Genomic DNA, 21,342 nt, shown 5'->3' with positions numbered 1-21,342 from the left:
ATATATATATATATATATATATATATATATATATTATTTATATATATATATATATATATATATATATATATATATATATATATATATATATATATATATATATATATATATATATATATATATATATATATATATATATATATATATATATATATATATATATATATATATATATATATATATATATATATATATATATATATATATATATATATATATATATATATATATATATATATATATATATATATATATATATATATATATATATATATATATATATATATATATATATATATATATATATATATATATATATATATATATATATATATATATATATATATATATATATATATATATATATATATATATATATATATATATACCTATCTATCTTTTTTGCGGTGACTAAATTTGATGTGTATTGGTCACGTCAAGGTACCGCCTGATGCTGGAATGCTGGAACACTGACCCCTTGGAACGACCTTCCTTCACCAGCCTGGAGGCCAGTCTGGGAGACATGCTGGGCGAAGTACAACGACAAGTAAGTAAAAATAACTACTTATATAAGGCCACCAAATGTACCTACAGTAGTACATCACATGTAGCCTACAGTGTTTTCATGACAACACACACACACACACACACACACACACACACACACACACACACACACACATACATACACACGCCCGGTAGCTCAGTGGTTAGAGCGCTGGCTTCACAAGCCAGAGGACCGGGATTCGATTCCCCAGCCGGGTGGAGATATTTGGGTGTGTCTCCTTTCACGTGTAGCCCCTGTTCACTGTTCACCTAGCAGTGAGTAGGTACGGGATGTAAATCGAGGAGTTGTGACCTTGTTGTCCCGGTGTGTGGTGTGTGCCTGGTCTCAGGCCTATCCGAAGATCGGAAATAATGAGCTCTGAGCTCGTTCCGTAGGGTAACGTCTGGCTGTCTCGTCAGAGACTGCAGCAGATCAAACAGTGAAACGCACACACACACACACACACACACACACACACACTGATAAGGCGCTCACTACCTTTCCAGAACTATCTACAGCTCACTGAGGCCTACGAGGAGAATGCTTCAAGTGAGTTTCTGGACTTACTCGCAAGTCAAGACTACTCGGCCAAGATGCGCCAGCCCACACCGCTACCTAACGAGGATGGCTACGAGATGCCCTTCAGTCCCGGTGTGGCGCCTCAACTGACGGTGCAGGCCGACCGCCTCTCCACACCGACCCGCCTCACAAACCGACAGAAAGAGTACCTCTGCGCTGTGGAAGGCGAACACTCCGCCAGCTCTTACGTGCCCATGTCCGCTGACCGCACTGACGCCAAAACCGTATTCGATTTTGACGACGAGACGGTGGCGTGCATCATGGGCCGCCCTGAGAAAGAAGAATACGGTAACCAAGACCTCTACCTCAGGATGGACAAGCCTTCTCCGGAGCCCCACACTCCAGATTCCGTCAACGGACGTCAACACTCTCCACGCTGCACCATTCTCAAGAGCGTTTTAACTAAACACGACAGTGGCGTGTACAGCCCCACCATACTGGCACACACCAACCCAGAGTACATATCCATGAGTCCAAAGTTACTCGTAAAGACAGATATCGACAGGGAAAGAGAAATTACCGCCTTTGAACCGAAAGGCATTGCAAAGGCACGCAAGTATCAAGATGACAGTAAGTCTGGCGCTGAATACATCAATCTCCTCCCGAAAGACTCGTACAGCGATAACGCTTAGTAGCACACTATTAGCTGTATAGTGCACAGGCTACACAGGTAGTCACTGGACAAGATCTTGATGTTGCTACTGATCAGCGAAAAACATATATTGATTGCAAAGTATCCATCACGTTAACGTTAAAATTCAAGCTTACGTAGCCTCTAGATGATACATATAAATGCTCTTTTTAATCCCGGAAAATTTGGTGGTGAGCAAATTATTTTATAATGTGTTCTAAAGTAGACCTTATGTTATTAATTATTATTATATACATTATTTTCCTTTTTTTTTTTTTTTTTTTTTGACAAGTTTCATGGATATGCATTTAACACCTTCAATATTGAGACCATTATTTTTGGGTATCATTAAACGATTTTATTTACATTAGGAAGGTTCTATGGTGGTCAAAAGATTAATGGCCGGAATCTTTACAATTTAAATCCCCACATACGTTTCTGAAGACGTATAAAATCGCCATTATAGCAACCAGAATCAATATGAAAACGCTGCACGGTATGAGGGGGTTAAAAGTGTGTACTTATAATTGTTGTTCCTTAATTAAAGAAAATGTTGATGTTACCTTTTACTAAATATCGATAAGATTTGTTTTTTTCAGCAAGACATTAGCATTGTAGTAGACATTTTAGGTTACATTGGTTTTATTAAAGAAGACCATAGGTGTGCTACATAGGTGTTCCCGCCACCTCCTAGACTAAAATGTTCCTACAAAAACGTATATTATTGAAATGCAACTTAGTCAATTACGCTTTTAAGTTTTGATGATATTTAAACTGATTTTAATTAAGAGAAAATGTTAATGGTTCTGTGAATTCAGCAATTATAGACTTATAAAGTTATCTAAATGTTTCTAAAGCTTTTTGAAATGTATGTTTTAAATATGTTAGAAGAGAGTGTCTTTTAATTATTGGCAATTACGTTTCAGAAAGAAAACGTTTATCCTGCGTTAATGGATTTACCAAAAGCTTTTGATATAGAGAGAGAGACTATAAATTCAAATCGAACATATTTCCTCGGGCTCATTATCTGACCGTAATTTTAGTCTATTTAAATTAAAAAGACAATCCAGGGCGTCATTTCATAACAGAGCCGACCTTCACTCCTTCCTAACTCCATAGATTCAATTCAATTCAATTCAATAGTTTTATTGTTGTTTTACAACAAAGGAAAAAGTCGGATCTTGCCAACTATTCCCTAAACCGTTAGTATTACAATATTGTACAGTACAATTTTAACAAAATAAAGAAAAGTTTACAGAAAATACAAATATTATTGCAGTATCACATTATTTACCATCTATAGGCAAACAGTGGATGTTTTTTAATGATTTTGGGTATGACATTATTATCTATGAAATAAATGATCATATCATAATGGTTCCAGTGTCCCTGCGGTCTGAACTCTTCTATTAGTGGGCAGTATTGTACATAGTGCTGTAGTGAGTGACCTCCCGGCCTTGCACATAAAGCACAAGGCTCAGGTTCAGCTCCTCTACAAACCTCCCAATAATATTTATATCCAAGTCTAAGTCTCATAGTAATTAAGTCCATCATGTGACTGTGTCTGCCATATGTATACTCCTTTGAATTATTTAAAATCTGCTTATAATGCCTACTACTTGCACTACCCATCTCACAACATTTATCAAGATCATTATCAATGGTAGCAAAACATTAGTTCTAAGGATTGACCTTAGACGACTATATGTACATTCACTATCAGGTACGCTGTCATCATCTCTAACTGCTCTTCGAGCAAGACTATCTGCTTTTTCATTAAGATATAAGCCTATATGGGATGGAACCCATATTAAATATACATGTATATTGTTTTCTCCAGATTATGTATAACAGTTAAACACCTGTTTGTAATATCACAGTCTGCAGGGGAGGAAGACACAAGCTCATACAATGCACTCTGACTATCAATGAAAAAATAAATATTTTTATCCATGCATGAAACAATATCAAGGCCTTCCAGGATAGCATATAGTTCGGTTCTGGTTGATGACAGGTTATTAGGCAATCTCTGAAAATTCATAGTCTTTAAATTCATCAGGAGTAGAAAATTCCCGTACAAACACCCCACATCCTGTCTTGGTACCCTCAACTGAGCCATCACAATACACATGTACCACCCTTCTACGTGGGTACTGCAACAACTTTTCAAGAAAGTGTGCTTTAAGCTCATATTTACACCACTGTTCTTTTGGTTTACTTAGCTTTTCAATATCAATATTAACATTATATGAACTAACTCCATAGCTGGTTCACAGTTAAAAACAAAACAAAATCAAGGAATACTCACAGACATCCGGTTACTCATTTGAAGACCAATCCTGCTGATCTTGCTTGGAACAGTCTGCTGAGTGACGAAATGGACGGGGATGATAGGTGGAAATAGCTCATTGTCACGTGTGGGGTTGATTGACGGTTGCAGCTTCTTTCATTTTCTTTTGTTCTTATGTTCTGTCCTATCCTAGAGGCGCACAACTTGGATTCTAATTCCCCCATAGCAGGAAGTGTCTGTTTCTCTATATAACTTACTTTTCAAGAGACTCCACAATTTCTCCATAAGGCTGTTGTCTGGACTGTTTCTTCGCCTGAACGTAATCAAGCTCGTAACGCTAGGCTAGATTCTCATCATCACCACCACCAGCAAAACATTTCTCCCAGGTGTTCTTCCAAGACATTAACATAACACTAACTGCTTTGCCATAACGTTCTTCTGAGGCAATGTTGACAGTCCCACAGTCCTACCGCCATACCCAAAGGACATCATAACCAATACTCGATGTTTTACTGTAATGACGCAATACGGGTCCTCCTCATCACTCACACCTTTTCCTTCGTCACTCACGAGGATTACTGCATTAGGGCGCTGCTGCGCTGCATCACTATTGTAATGGCCACTAACATTTTTATTTCCATTTTTGTTAATGACTCATGATTTTTTTTCCTTTGGTGTTCATTGAAAGCGAGTTTACAACGCAAAACCATTTTCTTGAATAAATAAATAAATAAATAAAGACAAATAAAAATACAAACGAGACATCTTTGGAGAGCTCCTGTATCACTGTTCTAACTATTACATTTTTAAATAGCCGACGGCTTTCCTCCTCAAGTGATATACACTGTTCCATTAGTCTAACACTGATTTCCACTGGTTTTCGTTAGTATTCCATGACTTTCAGCAGGCACTAGGGGACGCTTTGAGCCTTGAAACTGTGCAGCCTAGTGACGAACACTTCGTTCACTCACACCAGACTTCCAGAGCTTGTCAGGAACAATGGGCCGCACCAAGAGTTGCTTATAAGGTTAGCAACACCATTTGTTGTTGTTCAGCTGAATGAATGTTGAGCGAATCTGGCTCTTGGTTTCGAAGCAAAATAATTTGTCTTGTCTATAGCTAAGATTTTAATAATGCACCTGTAGGGTTAGTGGGAGCGATTGATGGATATAAGAATGAGTGTTTCTTGCATGAAGTTGTGTGACACATGGTAGATGGTCACTTCGCAAGTTAACGTAACTGTCTGAGCTGAGCTCGGTCTTGTTCGATGACGAAGCTTGTTAACGGTGTATCTTTACAGTTAATGGACTATAACGTCCATCAACATTTATCACCATCATGTTGGAAATTAATTTGTTTCCTACATCTTACTTGTCGTTTCAATAATGCTGATGACTGGTAGCCGATTTTATCTTCCCTTCAACACTCAACCATACCTACGTGACTCCTGGTACGACCCTAAAGGTTTCGTTTGAAGGCCCGGTCCATCTCGCTAAATCACTCTGACCCTCGTATCACTGTCACTGGGGTCCCATCTCATAATACTGCAAGGCAAACGCCAACAGGTTTCAGCACGCTAGAGGGTGACCGGCCACTCACAGCAACACAACAGAAAAGAGACGATGACTTCTCAAACGCCTCGGAATCAGCAGGCAGTTTTCGAAGCATTCCTTTCATGCAGATTTCTGGGTTAGCTCTCTCTCTACCCATTGATCACAATACGTACAGTACTCATCCCATGTTATGAATATCCAATAGAAACCTTCCGCTGCCTCGCTTTATGGAGGGCAGCAATGATAATACATTATGGAGATCAATCATGTCAATAAATAAATTAATCAATGAATAAATCATAAGCCTTTCAACCATCATTATTGAGAGAGAGAGAGAGAGAGAGAGAGAGAGAGAGAGCTTGTGGTATGTCAAACTTCCGAGCACTTCCAAGGCACTTAGAAGACTTCACTACACGTGACTAAAGTAGTGCCTGTACGAGAGAGAGAGAGAGAGAGAGAGAGAGAGAGAGAGAGAGAGCCCTACATGATATAAGAAGCAAGTATAGCGAACAGTTTCCTGAAAACCGTCATTTCTACACCACCGCATCCATCACTGCCACTGCAAACATGGCTCAAAGTAATTAGCAATTCCACTTTAACTATTAGTGTTAATGATAGTATGAGATACAATGCTAGCTGCAGCAGCAGCAGCAGCAGCTGTAGTAGTAGTAGTAGTAGTAGTAGCACTAACAACAGCAGTAGCACCAGGAACAGCAGCAACAGCAGCAACAGTAGTATTATTATTATTAGTAGTAGTACGACCATGGTGGTGTCATCATGAATGCTGAAGACACAACATACTACTTCTGCCAGTGACACAGTTCTCCCAAAGCCTCACACAACTAAAATGTGTCCTTAGAGTTGCTCGTCAGGCATGTGATGGATCATTCTGCTCTTTCTTTCATTGGTGACCTTTTAACTTTATAGCAACAAATGTTTGTAATAATATAAAACTATATATCTGTATCTTAAGGGTATGAAATTGCCACTAATGCATGAATTTTTGGCAGAATCACGTGCAGGTGTTGTCAAGTATGGCAGCTACAAGTATGAAGATGGCACTCAGTATGTGGGTGACTGGAACGATAAGGGGCAGAAACACGGAATGGGTCACCTGGTACTGGCAGACAGCACACGCTATGATGGAGGCTTTGAAGCTGGCTTGTTCAATGGTCTGGGAGTGATATCCTTCCCAGACGGAGCAAGGTGTTGTGCATATTCCTTTTTTTGTCTCTGAACCTGAACCCAGGATGAATTTATGACTTTATTATAAACATGGTAATGTTTTTGTAAGTGAATTGATTAGAGAAATTCTGAACTTTTTTGTAAATCATGTACTATTATTATTCAATAAGTTAAGAAACCAGATACACAGAGGGCTTCATATAATCCAACCATTATGGATTCAAAGAAAATCTTACTCCATAAAAAAATATATACAAGTCATTGTATGTGTAGCTTGTAGATTGTGAAGATAAGTACTGAAAGCATTATCAAAAACTGGAACTGGAAGGATGAATCACAAAGTTAGATGATGACAGTAATGCAGACAGATGGAAAGTTCAAAACCACACATGGAGAAAAAAAAGATAAGTAGGTAAGTAAATGAATCCCAATGAATATGCAGTACAGCAGGCTTGTCTTGCCTCTCCAGATATGAGGGGGAGTTCATGCAGGGCTGGTTCCATGGCCACGGCATCTTCTGGCGCAACGACAATATGCGTTTTGAGGGAGAGTTCCGTGGAGGGCGCATCTGGGGTCACGGTGAGATTCTGGTCATGTATTGTTGTGGAGCCACTCGGACAGTGTGTCTGGGGTTGGCTGCTTGGTGTGCTCCTGTGTAGCTGCTGACAGCTAAACACTTTTTCACTTAATTGAAAACCTTCTTTATCTATGGGTCTCTAAGAGGGCAGATCTTCACTAATCTTTGCATGTTGGTCAGTTGAGAATATGTATAACCTTCACTGTTTATCTCTCCACATCATTACAGTAAATACAAATTAATACATATTTTTTAAATATGCTAATAAAATTAGACCAAATCCTGAATGACACGAAGTACACTTTTCTCACATTTTTGCCCTGGCTTCAAAAATTTTTTGTTACAGGTCTAGTGACATACGCTGACGGTTCCAACGGTTTCCCACGTAATGAAGGTTTTTTTCAAGACTGCCGGTTCATGCGCAAGACTCGCTGCCCCCAGGTGATCCAACGAGCACAGAAAGTGGCCCACATCGCTCGAGCACAGATGGATCAGTAGACGGATAATCACAATGCCAGTGAAGTTCATTAATGTCACAGGTGAAGTTTCACCATCTCCTCAGGCATAACTGGCCTCAAGGAATTTCGGGTTATCTTCCCAGAATCTGGTAATGGAATAATAAAAGCAAAAAAAAGATTCAATATTCATTTCATTTACATCCAAAAAATAATAAATTTCATATGATCATGAATTTATTTTTCTATTAAAATATAATACAAATTAAAAATACATCACATATCATTCACTGTTTTATTGACTATAAAAACCAAAATACTTTTGATAACTATTTTTTAACAACCATTTACTCTACCTTATTGACTTTTTTTCAAATGAGTCACATGTTAAGTTTAGCTTCTTCCTACAAAGAGTTTGACAAAACATTTATACAAAAGCCAAATTATGGCTAAATATCAAATGCAAAAACCACACTTGTACGAACATTCACGTCCAAACCTTACCAAACATGGAAGGACATAACAGAAGAGCATAATCAGAGTCAGCAAATCAGGTTACTAATGTAACTGACCCATTGAATTTCCATTACTACTATCTTAATTATTTGTATTTGTCAAAATAACATCACCATTGTGTATCACATTGCATAATTTTAAAATCTTTTTCTCATCAAAGTCAACTGCAACATGACTGATTTTTCTGTTTTTCTTTGCCTTGTTCATCTAACAAGTGGTTATCAATTACCAAAGAAAACAAACAAGTTACTGATGGTCCTTATTGTCACAGCAACATATGCATTCCTGGGACAATGGCAGACCACTTCAGAGAACAGTCAGGACGATGGGCCTACTGTAACCACAGGAAGCCCTTCTTATCATTACCACACCAGACTATTCCATACTTGTATATTCAACACCTTCAACTATCCACCAAGTGTATATATGTATATTGTATAATGATGATGATGATGATGATGATGATGATAATAATAATAATAATAACAATAATGATAATAATGATAATAATAATAATAATAATAATAATAATAATAATAATAATAATAATAATAATAATAATAATAATAATAATAATAATAATAATAATAATAATAATAATAATAATAATAATAATAATAATAATAATAATAATAATAATAATAATAATAATAATAATAATAATAATAATAATAATAATAATAATAATAATAATAATAACAACAACAATGATAGTATAAAAACAACAGCAACAACTCCCAACTTCTTGATGGTTCATTGAATAAACAAATTACATTCACTGCAAACTTTGATTAAGGTATTTTGATTAATTCACAGTGAGTTTTATATAATATGAGCAAGGCATAATTTACTCTTCAGTTGTTTGTGTGAGATTTTCTATTTCAAGTGACTCAAAGTAATACCTGTCAGTATCACACCACTAATATTTATCAACAAGTGATGACTGAGACACTCTCATTACTGGCACCATTGATTAAAAGCCTGCCAAAACACACAACACCCACAGGCTATTTTATTCAAGCATACACATGCGCATGCTGGAGTGCATGCATACACACACACACACACACACACACACACACACACACACACGAGCATAAAGCCCAGGCCCTGTACAACTACAACTGGGTAAATACACACACACACACACACACACACACACACACACACACACACACACACACACACACACACACACACACACATGAGCATAAAGCCCAGGCCCTGTAAAACTACAACTGGGTAAATACACACACACACACACACACACACCCTATCAAATTATTATATAGAAAATAAGTCAATATTTATTAATGGAAAAAATGAGAAAGCAATCCTATTAACAAAACTCTGACAATAGTTGCAATTCTTGATAATCTAAATAAGCACAATGCACAAGTTTTATCAAATAGGGTTGAATCAAAAGCTTTTCATCTTATCAACTCCCCTCCTCTGACTGAATGTCTTAAGCCTCTTTCTCACTGCTGGAATGTTGCATCTCTTGCTATTTTCATGCTAACCACTCCTCTGATCTTGCTAACTGCATGCCTCTTCTCCTCTGGCCTCGCTACACAAGGCTTTCTTCTTCCTCTCACTCTACTCTGTCCAACTCCCTAATGCAAGAGTTAACCAGTACTCTCAATTATTCATACCTTTTCTCTGGTAAATTATGCCCTACCTGCTCCTGAATTTTCAACTTCTTATAACTACTTCATTTTAGCGGAAGGTTTCAAGACATTTATCCTTTTTTTTTTTCTATTTTCTTTTTTTTTTTTGCTAACTCTCTTTATGTTGCCCTTGGCCAGCTTTTCTCTTACATAAAAAAGAAAAAAAATCAAGTAACAGTTATTGGTTATCTATCTATTACATAGTTTTACATACTCTCCCTGCCAGTCTATGACATCATCACACTTGATGCTCCTTCACACCATCACTGCACATCCTACACAGATGTGTGACACCACAACCATACAAAGCATCAGCTGTGCATACATTCAGCATGCCAGTCTGTCTTTCTGTCTGACTGCCTGAACATCTGGCTGAGGAACATCAAGTTGACTTGGCCTTCTGAGAAAGCTCTCTTTTACTGATCAATTCTTCACTTAAACAGGCTGTTCTTTAGTTCATTCGGTGATTTTATCTCAGAAATTCATTAAAAAATCATAATAAATTTTTTTCAACACAAATGGTGGCTGTGATGACACTGTTCTCACTCATAGAAGGTACAAGATCAGGGAGGCTATATAAATTCCTAAGACTCTGTATGGTGGAAAGTTGTCTTCTAGCATCCCAAGCCAGTGGCAGTGGAGTTTTTAGGCTGGTAAATGACTTCATGGGTCACCCAAAGATAAGCCACCACATGTGTCACTGACACTCCCTGCTGCTGCTGTGCCAAGGCACAACCTATTTCTTCCATTTTCAGCTAATGGTGACTAATGGAAACGCCTCAAAGCAAAACTTCAAGAATTTTTAAATCAGACAGCAACAGACCACATGAACTTAGATGGAAATCAGTTACAGACACTGTTATGTATGAGATAATACCATTGATCTCTAAACCTCTAGGTCAGTTATTCATGTTTGTGGAACAGCACAGGAATTAACATTACTTCTTTTGGGAACACACCGTTCAAATGCATACTCTTTATGTGTATTGATGATCAACTTAACTTTGCATAAACTGCAAGGTGAATGTATATATAATACACATATATACACAATTCCCCATTCACACACACACATAAACACAAACACACACACACACACACACACACACACACACACACACACACTTGTACGGCTCTATATACCTGTTAGCATTATTTACACTTATTACAAGAAACTTTACAGTACTTATCATCAAACAAAATTCAATTCATACACTTTATCATTCACTGCCATCAGGTAAAAAGTAATAGCAGAACTTCGCATGGCAAAGGTGGAGTTTCTACACCCTTTTATGAAAACCTCATTATCTTTGTAGCACAAGCATGAGGTTCTATGCACTGTGATACCTAGGTGGGGGTATCTCCACATAGCGTGAGGGCACCTGTAGAACCACAAAAACATCATTAGCAAACACACGATGGAAGGGCGCAGCGTTCCTATGGAAGAGTCGTGGACAAAGGGAGGGTTTATGTCTGTTCTGAGGCTCCTCTACGTCCCAAATGTCAGCCATGCCACATCCTGGCCTACTTTTCCTCATACACCACGACTCCTCCAGCACTACATAATTCACCCGCATGGATAGCAAAGTCTCATACACATTCTGAGCCGACCGCCGGCTGAATATGCTGTAAACCTTCTTGGTACGCTCCCTCAGGCCAGCATGCTCATAATGCGGGTGGTTAACAATGGGTCTTTGTGTGGATAGAAGGACGTTGGCCATGGTAGACATAGGACCGGCAAACACTGCATCTTGGTGGGTTTCAGTTTGCACCCACTCAACTAACTCCTCCAATTCAGGGTTGCTATATTCACCCTGAATAGAATGCTGCTCACTTATATTTCTGAGACCTCGGACACACATGCCACTCACCAACACTGCCAGGACTGCCACATGGACCTCCCGACGCTCAATGAGACGCCAGTATTTCTTGCAGGCTAGTAAGGAGGCTACAACACAGAGCTGTGGTGTCAGAAACAGCTTGAGACGCATTATCAGACCTGCCATGACCCCATAAAAAACCAGCAGTATAATGTTGAACAGGACACCAGGGTCCACGCCACTCCAAACACCAGGAGGTGTTTCTCCATCCTCCTCCAACCGGCGTAGCATATTACAATGGACACGACCCAGAGTATGGTCCAACACAGCTAAGATTACCAGACCTACTACAGGAAGCAGCAAGGTCTCATTCAGCCGCTGAATGGTCTCTTGTGGAAGCAGATCAAACTCTGGTGAGCAGGTGTACAGCAGTGTGTGGAAGTCTGAGTAGTTGGTGAACTTGCCACGAAGGATGTTTAGGATGTGTGCATCATCCTCCACACCAAAAATGCGTGAGAGCTCAATCTTGCAGGCTGCACAGGAGACAAAGAGGAAAGACAGCTGAGCCAATGTGTTAGTTGGAAAGGGCAAATGCTGAAAGATTGGCTCTAAGAAGAGGTAAAGGAGCAACACTCCCAGCAGGCAGCCTGCCAGTGGTGATGACACCAGAAGGGAGTTGCCAAATTGCAATACCACATTATTCAGGAAGCCATATGAAGTTCCAAGCAGAACCAGCAGCATGGGCAGGGCAGGTACCATCCCCACTGCATACAGAGCATAAACAATGCCCAATACTGCCACTGTAGTAAACTGTGCAAACTGCCAGCACAGCAAGTAGATCAGAGAGAGGGTGCCCACCAGGAGAGGCTGTGTCCATACTGGCCGAGGTGCACGCAGGACCTGTGTTACTGCCACATTGAGCGCCACACTCCAGGGGAAGCCAAAACTCTCTCTCAAGGGTGGTGTCCACTGAACACGAGTTGCCTCCCCGTGATTGAAGAAGAAGCAGATGGTGGTCAGGAAACCTCCCATCAGGTCTCCACTCAAAAGGGTACCATGGAGGAAGAGTAGTGCAGCAGTGAGTCCAGCACTTAGCCACACTCCTGCCAAGTACCAATAGACAGGATCTCCAAGCCCCTCACAGCTCACCACTGGAGAGAGACCCCGACCTCGACTCACCTGCCAGCACTCACGCATTTCCACACCAAGCCAGGTGGTCACTGCATTAAAGATTCGGTATGTTCCTCCCAGCACAACCTGCAAAAGTGGGCAAACTGTAAAAAAACAAACAAATAAATAAAAAAAGAAAGAAAGAAAGAAAGAAAGAGAGAAAAAGAAAGAAAGAAAAAAGAAAAATGAAATAGGAAAAATAACAACAATAATAATTTATGGAAACGAAAGGATTATATTAAGGATGATTGACACCTAATTATTCAACACTTTTAAATCTGACAATGTCTGCCTCACACAAGCATTCCAACCAACCTCAGGATAAAGATTGAAGCGCTGAAGTGTGTTGATAACGTCTGGAAACTCTGTGAGGTTGTTGTGTATCAAGCGGTTCAGGCCAAGGAGGAAAGAGTCGGCACTGACGATGGACTTGTAGTATGAGTAGTAAAGACCCTGCAATAAACATACATTCATTTCACCTCACTTGTTTGCAACATTTTGTGGTGTGGTATAGGCAATGTAAGGGAAGCTGCAAGAAACCTCTATGTGGCAACACACACACACACACACACACACACACACACACACACACACACACACACACTTTCTCACCATTTCTGTGCGGAAGGTCATCTCTCTTTCCAGATTTGAGAGGTGTGAGAAGTGACGGTCATTCTCAAACATGGTGGCTACGTGAGCGCTGTGCACCACTCCCATACACAAAGCTGGGGACCAAAAGTACTATGTTAGTCATCTCATACATGTCAATAAAATCAGCACCACCATCAGCACACTATATGATTCCACTACTACACAAAGGCCTCCCCTAATGGTTTTGTAGACATTACGTAAAACATTATACCATACTGGATCAATGCATGTTGGCAGGGCCCCAGTACAGTATGAAAGGTGAAGCCTAAGTAGTTTCTGCCCAGCCCAAAATTTGCACTTAGATCTTTTTTGCTGTGACATGAGAGTGCTAGGTCATTCATCATCATGCTGGTCAAAATAAATGTAATGGTACTTGAATATAAAGTTGTTGATTATACCTAAATTCAAGACCAGCCATGGAGAGTTTAGCCCTTTAAAAATTTAGCAGGTGCCTCGAATGATTCTTGTTCAGCAGCAAAACAGCACAACACACATTTCCCATGGTAATACTAATACTACATCTGATTGCTGGACTTTGTGGACCCAAATAACAGAGATGCACATACCAACAATATTGATCAGCTGTGGAGGGGGAAGAAGACTAAAGTGCTTCTCTGTGCTAAAAAGAAGCACTTTGTTTGCTACTTAGTTTGTCTGTTATTCTTGCCCTGCACAAATGTTTTCACATCTTTTTTCAAGAGGCTGCTTCTCTGTACAACCCACCAGTCCAAACCACCCAGCGGATACACCTGCCGTTTCAGATCCTTTGTAACTGAGTGAATATTTTGTAAGCCTAAGCCACTGTACATTTGGATATATTGGTATTTACATAATTTTACTTAATTTTCTGTGTACTTTGAACTGGGGGAGAAGCAATATCGACCTCATGCCACCTTTCCTCCTGGCTATAAACAAATCCCTCTAAACTAGCCAATGAAGTGTGGCCCTGGGCTTCATAGAGATTCCCATACTATTGGCACCTCTCCAAAGATCACAGGCTTGCCTTCTTTCTTCAACCTTGCTCAACCTCCTTATCTTCTGTCTCTGTCTATTCTTTTCCAGAATAAAGATATAACAATATGGTATTATTTTAGATTTATACCATCACAGTCAACACTGGGAATGTGATCCTTGCAAAACTTACTGGATCATGAGAAACTTTACCTGAGTTTCTGTGGGAAAACTATAAATATACATACATACATATATATATATATATATATATATATATATATATATATATATATATATATATATATATATATATATATATATATATATATATATATACACGGTACAGGAGAGAGAAGACCCACAAAAGGACAGTTATCTTCATTATATCCACTTCACACAACGTTTCGGGAAAGTACATATCCCATCTTCAGGTGTACAATAAGGCACTGTAAAACCACACGTAAAACATTAAAATATGACCAGACACAGTGGTCATGCTACTAGTTCCTCCAACAGGTAAGTGGGGAGGGAGACTGGCATACCAATATTTATAGGCTCCTACTCATTAGCTGGCAAAATCTGATTGGTTTACTAAGGATTTCCTATCCAATACAATATATAACACAATATTCTAATCTGTCATAGCTGATGCAAAAAAGAGGATAATTTAAAGGTATGATGTAAAACAGTTAGTCTATTACAGAAATATTTTAGCCCGAACAAAATTCTCAAAGCTGATTGGTTGAAATAAAGTACACGTATATGAACCTCGAATCCTAACGAATATACGTTAGGATTCGAGGTTCATATACATGTACTTTGTTTCAACCAATCAGCTTTGAGAATTTTGTTTGGGCTAAAATATTTCTGTAATAGACTAACTGTTTTACATCATACCGTTAAATTATCCTCTTTTTTGCATCAGCTATGACAGATTAGAATATTGTGTTATATATTGTATTGGATAGGAAATCCTTAGTAAACCAATCAGATTTTGCCAGCTAATGAGTAGGAGCCTATAAATATTGGTATGCCAGTCTCCCTCCCCACTTACCTGTTGGAGGAACTAGTAGCACGACCACTGTGTCTGGTCATATTTTAATGTTTTACGTGTGGTTTTACAGTGCCTTATTGTACACCTGAAGATGGGATATGTACTTTCCGAAACGTTGTGTGAAGTGGATATAATGAAGATAACTGTCCTTTGTGGGTCTTCTCTCCTGTACCGTATATATATATATATATATATATATATATATATATATATATATATATATATATATATATATATATAAACACGTCTGCAAAAAATTTCCTAGGCCTGATCTTGTAGGACAAGTTAGGTTCTATCCCTGATAGAGTTTCAAGGGAACAACCCCTGACTAGGTTAGGTTAGATTAGTATCCCAGATGTGGGGCAGAAGGCATGCAGTCCCCTAGCTAGGTAGGTAAGGAGGATGAGTGAATTATGGTGTAAATCTAAAAACTAATTATTAATTATACTAATTCACAAACAAAACTGTATACGAAGAGCAAGCACAGGCGGTGGTAAGTCACTGCAACTCTGCCTCAAGTGGTGGCAGTGATAGAGGGTAGAAGTGAGGTGACAGGATGCTGGGGAAGGACACAGGCATAATACTAGCAGAGAGAGAGAGAGAGAGAGAGAGAGAGAGAGAGAGAGAGAGAGAGAGAGAGAGAGAGAGAGAGAGAGAGAGAGAGAGAGAGAGATGGGAAGGAAGATCTAAATGAGAAGGAAAACCACAGGCGGCTTTTCCTCCCAGATCATTACCACAGACAAGCACAACCACCATGGACGGCCTCTTGTCCTCCTCCTGCTTGTGTGTCTTGGAGGAGGTGTTGTCTTTGTGGGAGGAAGCATTTTTCTTGTTCTTTGCCGGCCGCTCCTCTTCGCCTCTCCTGTGTTTAGCTGCCATCATGACACTAACACACTCACCGCTGCTACTCTCGTCACTCGCCTCACTCGTCACTCATTACATCTAGGACTTTGAACGGGACTAGCTCTGTATTGAAAGTTACTCTTTTCATTACTGCATTCATTTTTCAAACTTTTAATACTTTTGTTTTGTCATGATATAGTAAACACGGAGATCATTGTTGTGGCCGACTTGTCTAGATTTTTCTTATTATTATTATTACCAGGGAAACAAGTCTTTATTCTAGATAAATTTTACATTATTACATATCAGTACACGTGAGTTAGTTGCTTGCAAGGTGCTGACGCCGAGCTGGAGTACCTTACCTAACCTACAGTACAGCCAGACGCCCTGTGCCACCACCCGGGCTTCGGTACTCTTGACGCCACACAGACCGAGCAGTGAGCAGTGAACATGTATCCCTTAATATTGTTCATTGGTCTTAATTAAGTGAGGGGCTGCATCTTATTGTTCAAAACCCACTTCTTAGCACCTATCCTTGTGACCTACTCCATCAACATCTTTCAGTCGTACTAAAGAAAAAAAAAAAAAAAAAAATCAGCAATGTCGCGTTTCCAAGCAATGAGCCATCTTATCACTGTGGTATAATGATTCATGACAACGCTCACAATTTAAATGTACTGTACTTTTTTTGCATCTTTTCTCACCATGTACTAGTCACGTAAACTACTTTCTGCTTTTACTGTAGCCTAGATTTCCATTTTCAACACAGACTGTTTTGTATTCAGGTTTCATCTTCATCTGTCTCATTAGTCATCACACAAGAATAATTACATTCGGTTTCATTAGCAACTGCAGCAATTACGTAATATGTGTATTCTCATTTGGAGATACCAAAAACCAATACCAGTAACAATTTGTTGTATGTACCTCGACCCTTCTTCAGACAGTTATAGAAAATGTGTAGCATATCATTCTTTAATGGGAAAGTACGTGTAACCTACCTACCTATATATACTTTTCCAGTAGTATATATACCTCACTCATCAACATATCTCTCATCATGCAGTAAGCGATAGTATTTCATGTTATAACTATCTCCAAAATATATACTTAATTATCTGCAACAATTGTAGGGTTTTAATGAAGTGCCTGCATTGGTAACATTGATCAATTTCGTGCGTTTTCATTTTTTACCTAGATGATTTAATCCATCCAGAAGGCACATAAATCATTGTATGAAAATTTAATTATGTTTTGGAATTAGTGTACAAGCAGCGTAGTGTAGGAGAAGTGTGAGTAATCAATATCCAGGAAAAATATAAGATTTCAAAACCATGCCGCCCCCTTCCCTCGCCCCAACGTCTCTTTCTCTCTCTCTCTCTCTCTCTCTCTCTCTCTCTCTCTCTCTCTGAAGGGCAGTCACACACATAACTATTGCTTCTAATCACCATTTATTTCAAGCTTACACGACTACATAATTCACAACGCTGTTCACATAATCAATAAATAAGAGAGTCCAAAGAGGCGCAGGTGAATCTCGAACAGGAAGGAGGAGAAATTAAGAGGAGGAGAAGGAAGAGGAGGAAGTCGACGATGATAAAGACGCATGACAAGAAAAGTAAATAAAGGAAAATTAAAGGGAAAAATATGAGTGAGAAGAGTTGGGGGAGTAACATGACGAGGAGGAGGAGAGAACAAGCAGAACAAGAGCAGATAAAGGAAAACTAAAGAGAAAGGCAAATACAGAAGAAAAATTGAACGGAAAGAGAAGGAGGCGATGGAGAAAGAAGAGGAGGAAGATAAGAAGAAGCAGGAGCAGAAGGAGCAAAGTTTAAATAAGTGTTGCCGGCAGAAGAGCGCACGTCTGAGAACTGCCGGAGTCGTCCAAGAGCTTGAAGGTTACGACCAAGCTAATCTGTTAGGGGGAGAAAAGTGTCGTTAGTATAGCTTGATGCAGTAATGGTGGTGATGATGGTAAGTGCTTAAAAATACTCCATATATTACTTACATATAATGTTGCTAATTGTTGTACATCGCAAAATTGAAGGGGAATTAACTAAACTAAATATTGTCATAAAGCCTAGTAGATGTATTACATAAAAAAGACAAGCTGCCGCCTCTTTCTCCTCTTCCTCCTCCTACTGCTCCTCCTCCTCCTCTATTTCTATTATTTGCTTCCTCCTCCTCCACCTATCTACCTTGTAAATAACGCAATAGCAAAAACAATAACAGCAACAACAACGGTTTGGTATAGTAGTAGCTAGTAATAGTAGTAGTAGTAGTAGTAGTAGTAGTAGTAGTAGTAGCAGTAGCAGTAGTAGTAGTAGTAGTAGTAGTAGTAGTAGTAATAGTAGTAGTAGTGATGGTAGTAGCAGTAGTAATAGTAGTAGTAGTGATGGTGGTGTTGGTGGTAGTGGTAGTGATAATTAGTCAGTTAGTCACTCAGTAAGAGAGGAAACTGAGAGATAAAAGGAAAAAGAAAGTTAAAGGAAAGAAAAAAAGGAAAATGTATCTTGGTCAGTAATCAGTCGCTACTTACAGCCGGGTACTCCGTCAGGATCTCCACAGGCAGAGTCCAATCAACATGCGAGCCAGCCGAGATGGGGCACGAGGTGTAGTGGCAGCCATCTGTGTCGATGCCTACCCACGGGAATTCAATGCCTCCAATGTTAGCCAGAGCCTTGATTTTCAACCCAGCAGAGTCCTTGCCTGATGGGGGAAGGTGAATAGAACCTAAGAAAAGAAGCTAGGCTGCTAGAACAAGCCACTAAACCTACCCGTGTCCGAATGGTTAGGTTGGTAGCCATGCTTATTTATCCTTCCTCAGAAAATCACTGGCTTCATATTACTAAATGACTGATGACTGACTGATTCTGGTAGGGAAGCGGGATCGTGCGGCGCAATACTATATACACAAGTATAAGATCTATCTATGTATGTGGTCAGGAGTTCACCTATGTATTCTGAAACACTTCTATTCCTCACCATGACAGGTTTCAAAAAGACTGCAATTGAAGTTACATAGATTTTCAAGGTTGTTTTTACGGTTCTACGCAATGATAATAAAGTTAACAAAATTTGGATACTATATTAACAGGAGAAGCACTCTTGAGGAGCCGACTCATCATCTCTGTGACCGACTCGTGATGAGAAAGTGGTGTTTCAAGATGCGTGATGTTTCTAGAGTATTTTCACTGCTCTAATGACAAATAAACAAGATTTTTACATTATTACTTAAGGAAAAATACTCTTGAGAACCCGACTGTTATTTTTGTGAGCCTTGAAATAGCAATAATGAGAGAGTAGAGCGTTTCAATATAAGGACTTTAAATATCTCCGAGTGAGGAAGTTTGGAAGGATAATTACTTGCTGTGAATTTGAAGTTGACATCCACCACCTCGCCGCGCTTGAGTTGGCAGGGCGGCACCTCGCAGCCCTCCACGTTCAGCACCACATCTGAACCCACGGAGCCTGAGGACAGAAAGAATAATGAGCTTGTGCTACACTCCTTCTTCTGCTGCAGCGTAAGTTAGATTAGAGGTATTGGATATGATGTCTTTAGTACTAGTGTTATTATCACTGCTGCATCAATACTACTGCTGCTACTGTTACTAGTGTTGTTGCTACTATTACTACTACTACTACTGCTGCTGCTGCTACTACTACTACTACTACTGCTGCTACTACTACTGCTGCTACTACTACTACTACTACTACTACTACTACTACTACTACTACTACTACTACTACTACTACTACCAGATACACACACACACACACACACACACACACACACACACACACACACACACACACACACACACACACACACACACACACATACCACAGTCCTGGAAGAGAGTGGAGGCGTCGGCCGCAGCCCAGCACAGGAGAACAAGAAAGAATCCACGCATGGTTGGCACTGCTGAGGGAAAAGAGATTGATGGGTGTGAGGGAGAGGTAAAGGGAGGAGTATTTGTATTGAATCAGAGGAAGATGGAGGTGTATAGAGACCAGATGGAGGTTAGTGGTAGGGATGTATATATGTTTATAAAAGCAATGTATTATAAGTCTTACAAGGTTGTTATTCAGTGTTAGAAAGCAACCTCTTATTATTACTACAGGAGAGAGGAACTCACCTCACTGGCAAGGTGAACACGTCTACGAGAGTGCAGGGAAGACAATATGTGGCCAGGACAGGATGAAGCATTGATATAGTGGGCAAGCGTGGGTGAGCATGGGAAGAAAACGCCTGCCTCCTGCCCACACGTGGCACCCAGGTGAGAACAGGACAGGTGCGTTCAGGGGGATGCACGCCGCTCAATGAAACGCCTAACTTGGCCACCACGCTGATACTCATGATACTCTGTTATAATACAGTATTCATATCACTGCTTCTGTAACTGACTGAAAGCTAAATATCATGGCAGCAGCAGCAGCAGCAGTAGTAGTAGTAGTAGTAGTAGTAGTAGTAGTAGTAGTAGTAGTAGTAGTAGTAGTAGTAGTAGTAATGGTGGTAGTGGTAAAAATGGTGGTAGTAGTAGTAGTAGTAGTAGTAGTAGAAATGGTGGTGATGGTGGTAGTAGTAGTAGTAGTAGTAGTAGTAGTAGTAGTAGTAGGTAGTAGTAGTAGTAGTAGTAGTAGTAGTAGTAGTAGTAGTAGTAGTAGTAGTAGTAGTAGTAGTAGTAGTAGTAGTAGTAGTAGTAGTAGTAGTAGTAGTAGTAGTAACATTTGTTGTTGTTGCAATAGTAGGTTTTTTTTTTTTTGTATAATAAGTGGACTAGTAGTGATAGCAGCAGTAGTAGTGTTGGCAGGGATTTCAGAGCCCTTATCTATTTCAAGTATAGCCG

The 21,342-nt window shown here is 39.4% G+C and overlaps 4 protein-coding genes across 6 annotated transcripts in view; 2 read left to right on the top strand and 2 right to left on the bottom strand.

The window, feature by feature from the left end:
• The window catches only part of LOC123507208 (vascular endothelial growth factor receptor 1-like), a 27,116-nt gene extending 24,097 nt beyond the window's left edge, over window positions 1-3,019 (top strand). Inside the window, exons 20-21 of the mRNA XM_045259903.1 lie at window positions 442-547; window positions 1,054-3,019. Of these exons, the coding sequence (XP_045115838.1) occupies window positions 442-547; window positions 1,054-1,758 (811 nt within the window). The 3' untranslated portion in view covers window positions 1,759-3,019. The remainder of the gene's footprint in view (window positions 1-441; window positions 548-1,053) is intronic.
• Window positions 3,020-6,057: 3,038 nt separating this feature from the next.
• LOC123507210 (MORN repeat-containing protein 4 homolog) lies at window positions 6,058-8,003 on the top strand. The gene is made up of 4 exons (XM_045259906.1): window positions 6,058-6,177; window positions 6,611-6,806; window positions 7,255-7,364; window positions 7,709-8,003. Exons 1-4 carry the CDS (start codon window positions 6,168-6,170, stop codon window positions 7,858-7,860), a joined length of 468 nt encoding a protein of 155 aa, XP_045115841.1. The 5' UTR covers window positions 6,058-6,167; the 3' UTR covers window positions 7,861-8,003.
• A 1,929-nt stretch (window positions 8,004-9,932) lies between these two features.
• Window positions 9,933-16,915, bottom strand: LOC123507209 (probable C-mannosyltransferase DPY19L1). 2 transcript variants are annotated; one of them, XM_045259905.1, is made up of 5 exons: window positions 16,855-16,915; window positions 16,384-16,615; window positions 13,603-13,715; window positions 13,306-13,443; window positions 9,933-13,077 (listed from the first exon to the last, which is right to left on the bottom strand). In XM_045259905.1, exons 2-5 carry the CDS (start codon window positions 16,529-16,531, stop codon window positions 11,332-11,334), a joined length of 2,145 nt encoding a protein of 714 aa, XP_045115840.1. In that variant the 5' UTR covers window positions 16,532-16,615; window positions 16,855-16,915; the 3' UTR covers window positions 9,933-11,331. The 2 variants fall into 2 exon arrangements, with proteins under 2 accessions (XP_045115840.1, XP_045115839.1); XM_045259904.1 differs by having other exon boundaries at window positions 16,384-16,866.
• A 1,009-nt stretch (window positions 16,916-17,924) lies between these two features.
• LOC123507175 (mite group 2 allergen Pso o 2-like) lies at window positions 17,925-20,712 on the bottom strand. 2 transcript variants are annotated; one of them, XM_045259832.1, is made up of 5 exons: window positions 20,632-20,712; window positions 20,337-20,414; window positions 19,859-19,963; window positions 19,032-19,201; window positions 17,925-18,407 (listed from the first exon to the last, which is right to left on the bottom strand). In XM_045259832.1, the coding sequence occupies exons 2-5, from the start codon at window positions 20,404-20,406 to the stop codon at window positions 18,324-18,326; spliced, it is 429 nt and encodes a 142-aa protein (XP_045115767.1). In that variant the 5' UTR covers window positions 20,407-20,414; window positions 20,632-20,712; the 3' UTR covers window positions 17,925-18,323. The 2 variants fall into 2 exon arrangements, with proteins under 2 accessions (XP_045115767.1, XP_045115768.1); XM_045259833.1 differs by having other exon boundaries at window positions 20,337-20,417; window positions 20,632-20,706.
• Between the last annotated feature and the right edge of the window lie 630 nt (window positions 20,713-21,342).

Source organism: Portunus trituberculatus, chromosome 21 (genome assembly GCF_017591435.1).
Source record: "Portunus trituberculatus isolate SZX2019 chromosome 21, ASM1759143v1, whole genome shotgun sequence".
Lineage (NCBI taxonomy): Eukaryota > Metazoa > Arthropoda > Malacostraca > Decapoda > Portunidae > Portunus > Portunus trituberculatus.
Note: the sequence above shows the minus strand (reverse complement) of the source record. Positions and strands in the feature narration are given on the sequence as shown.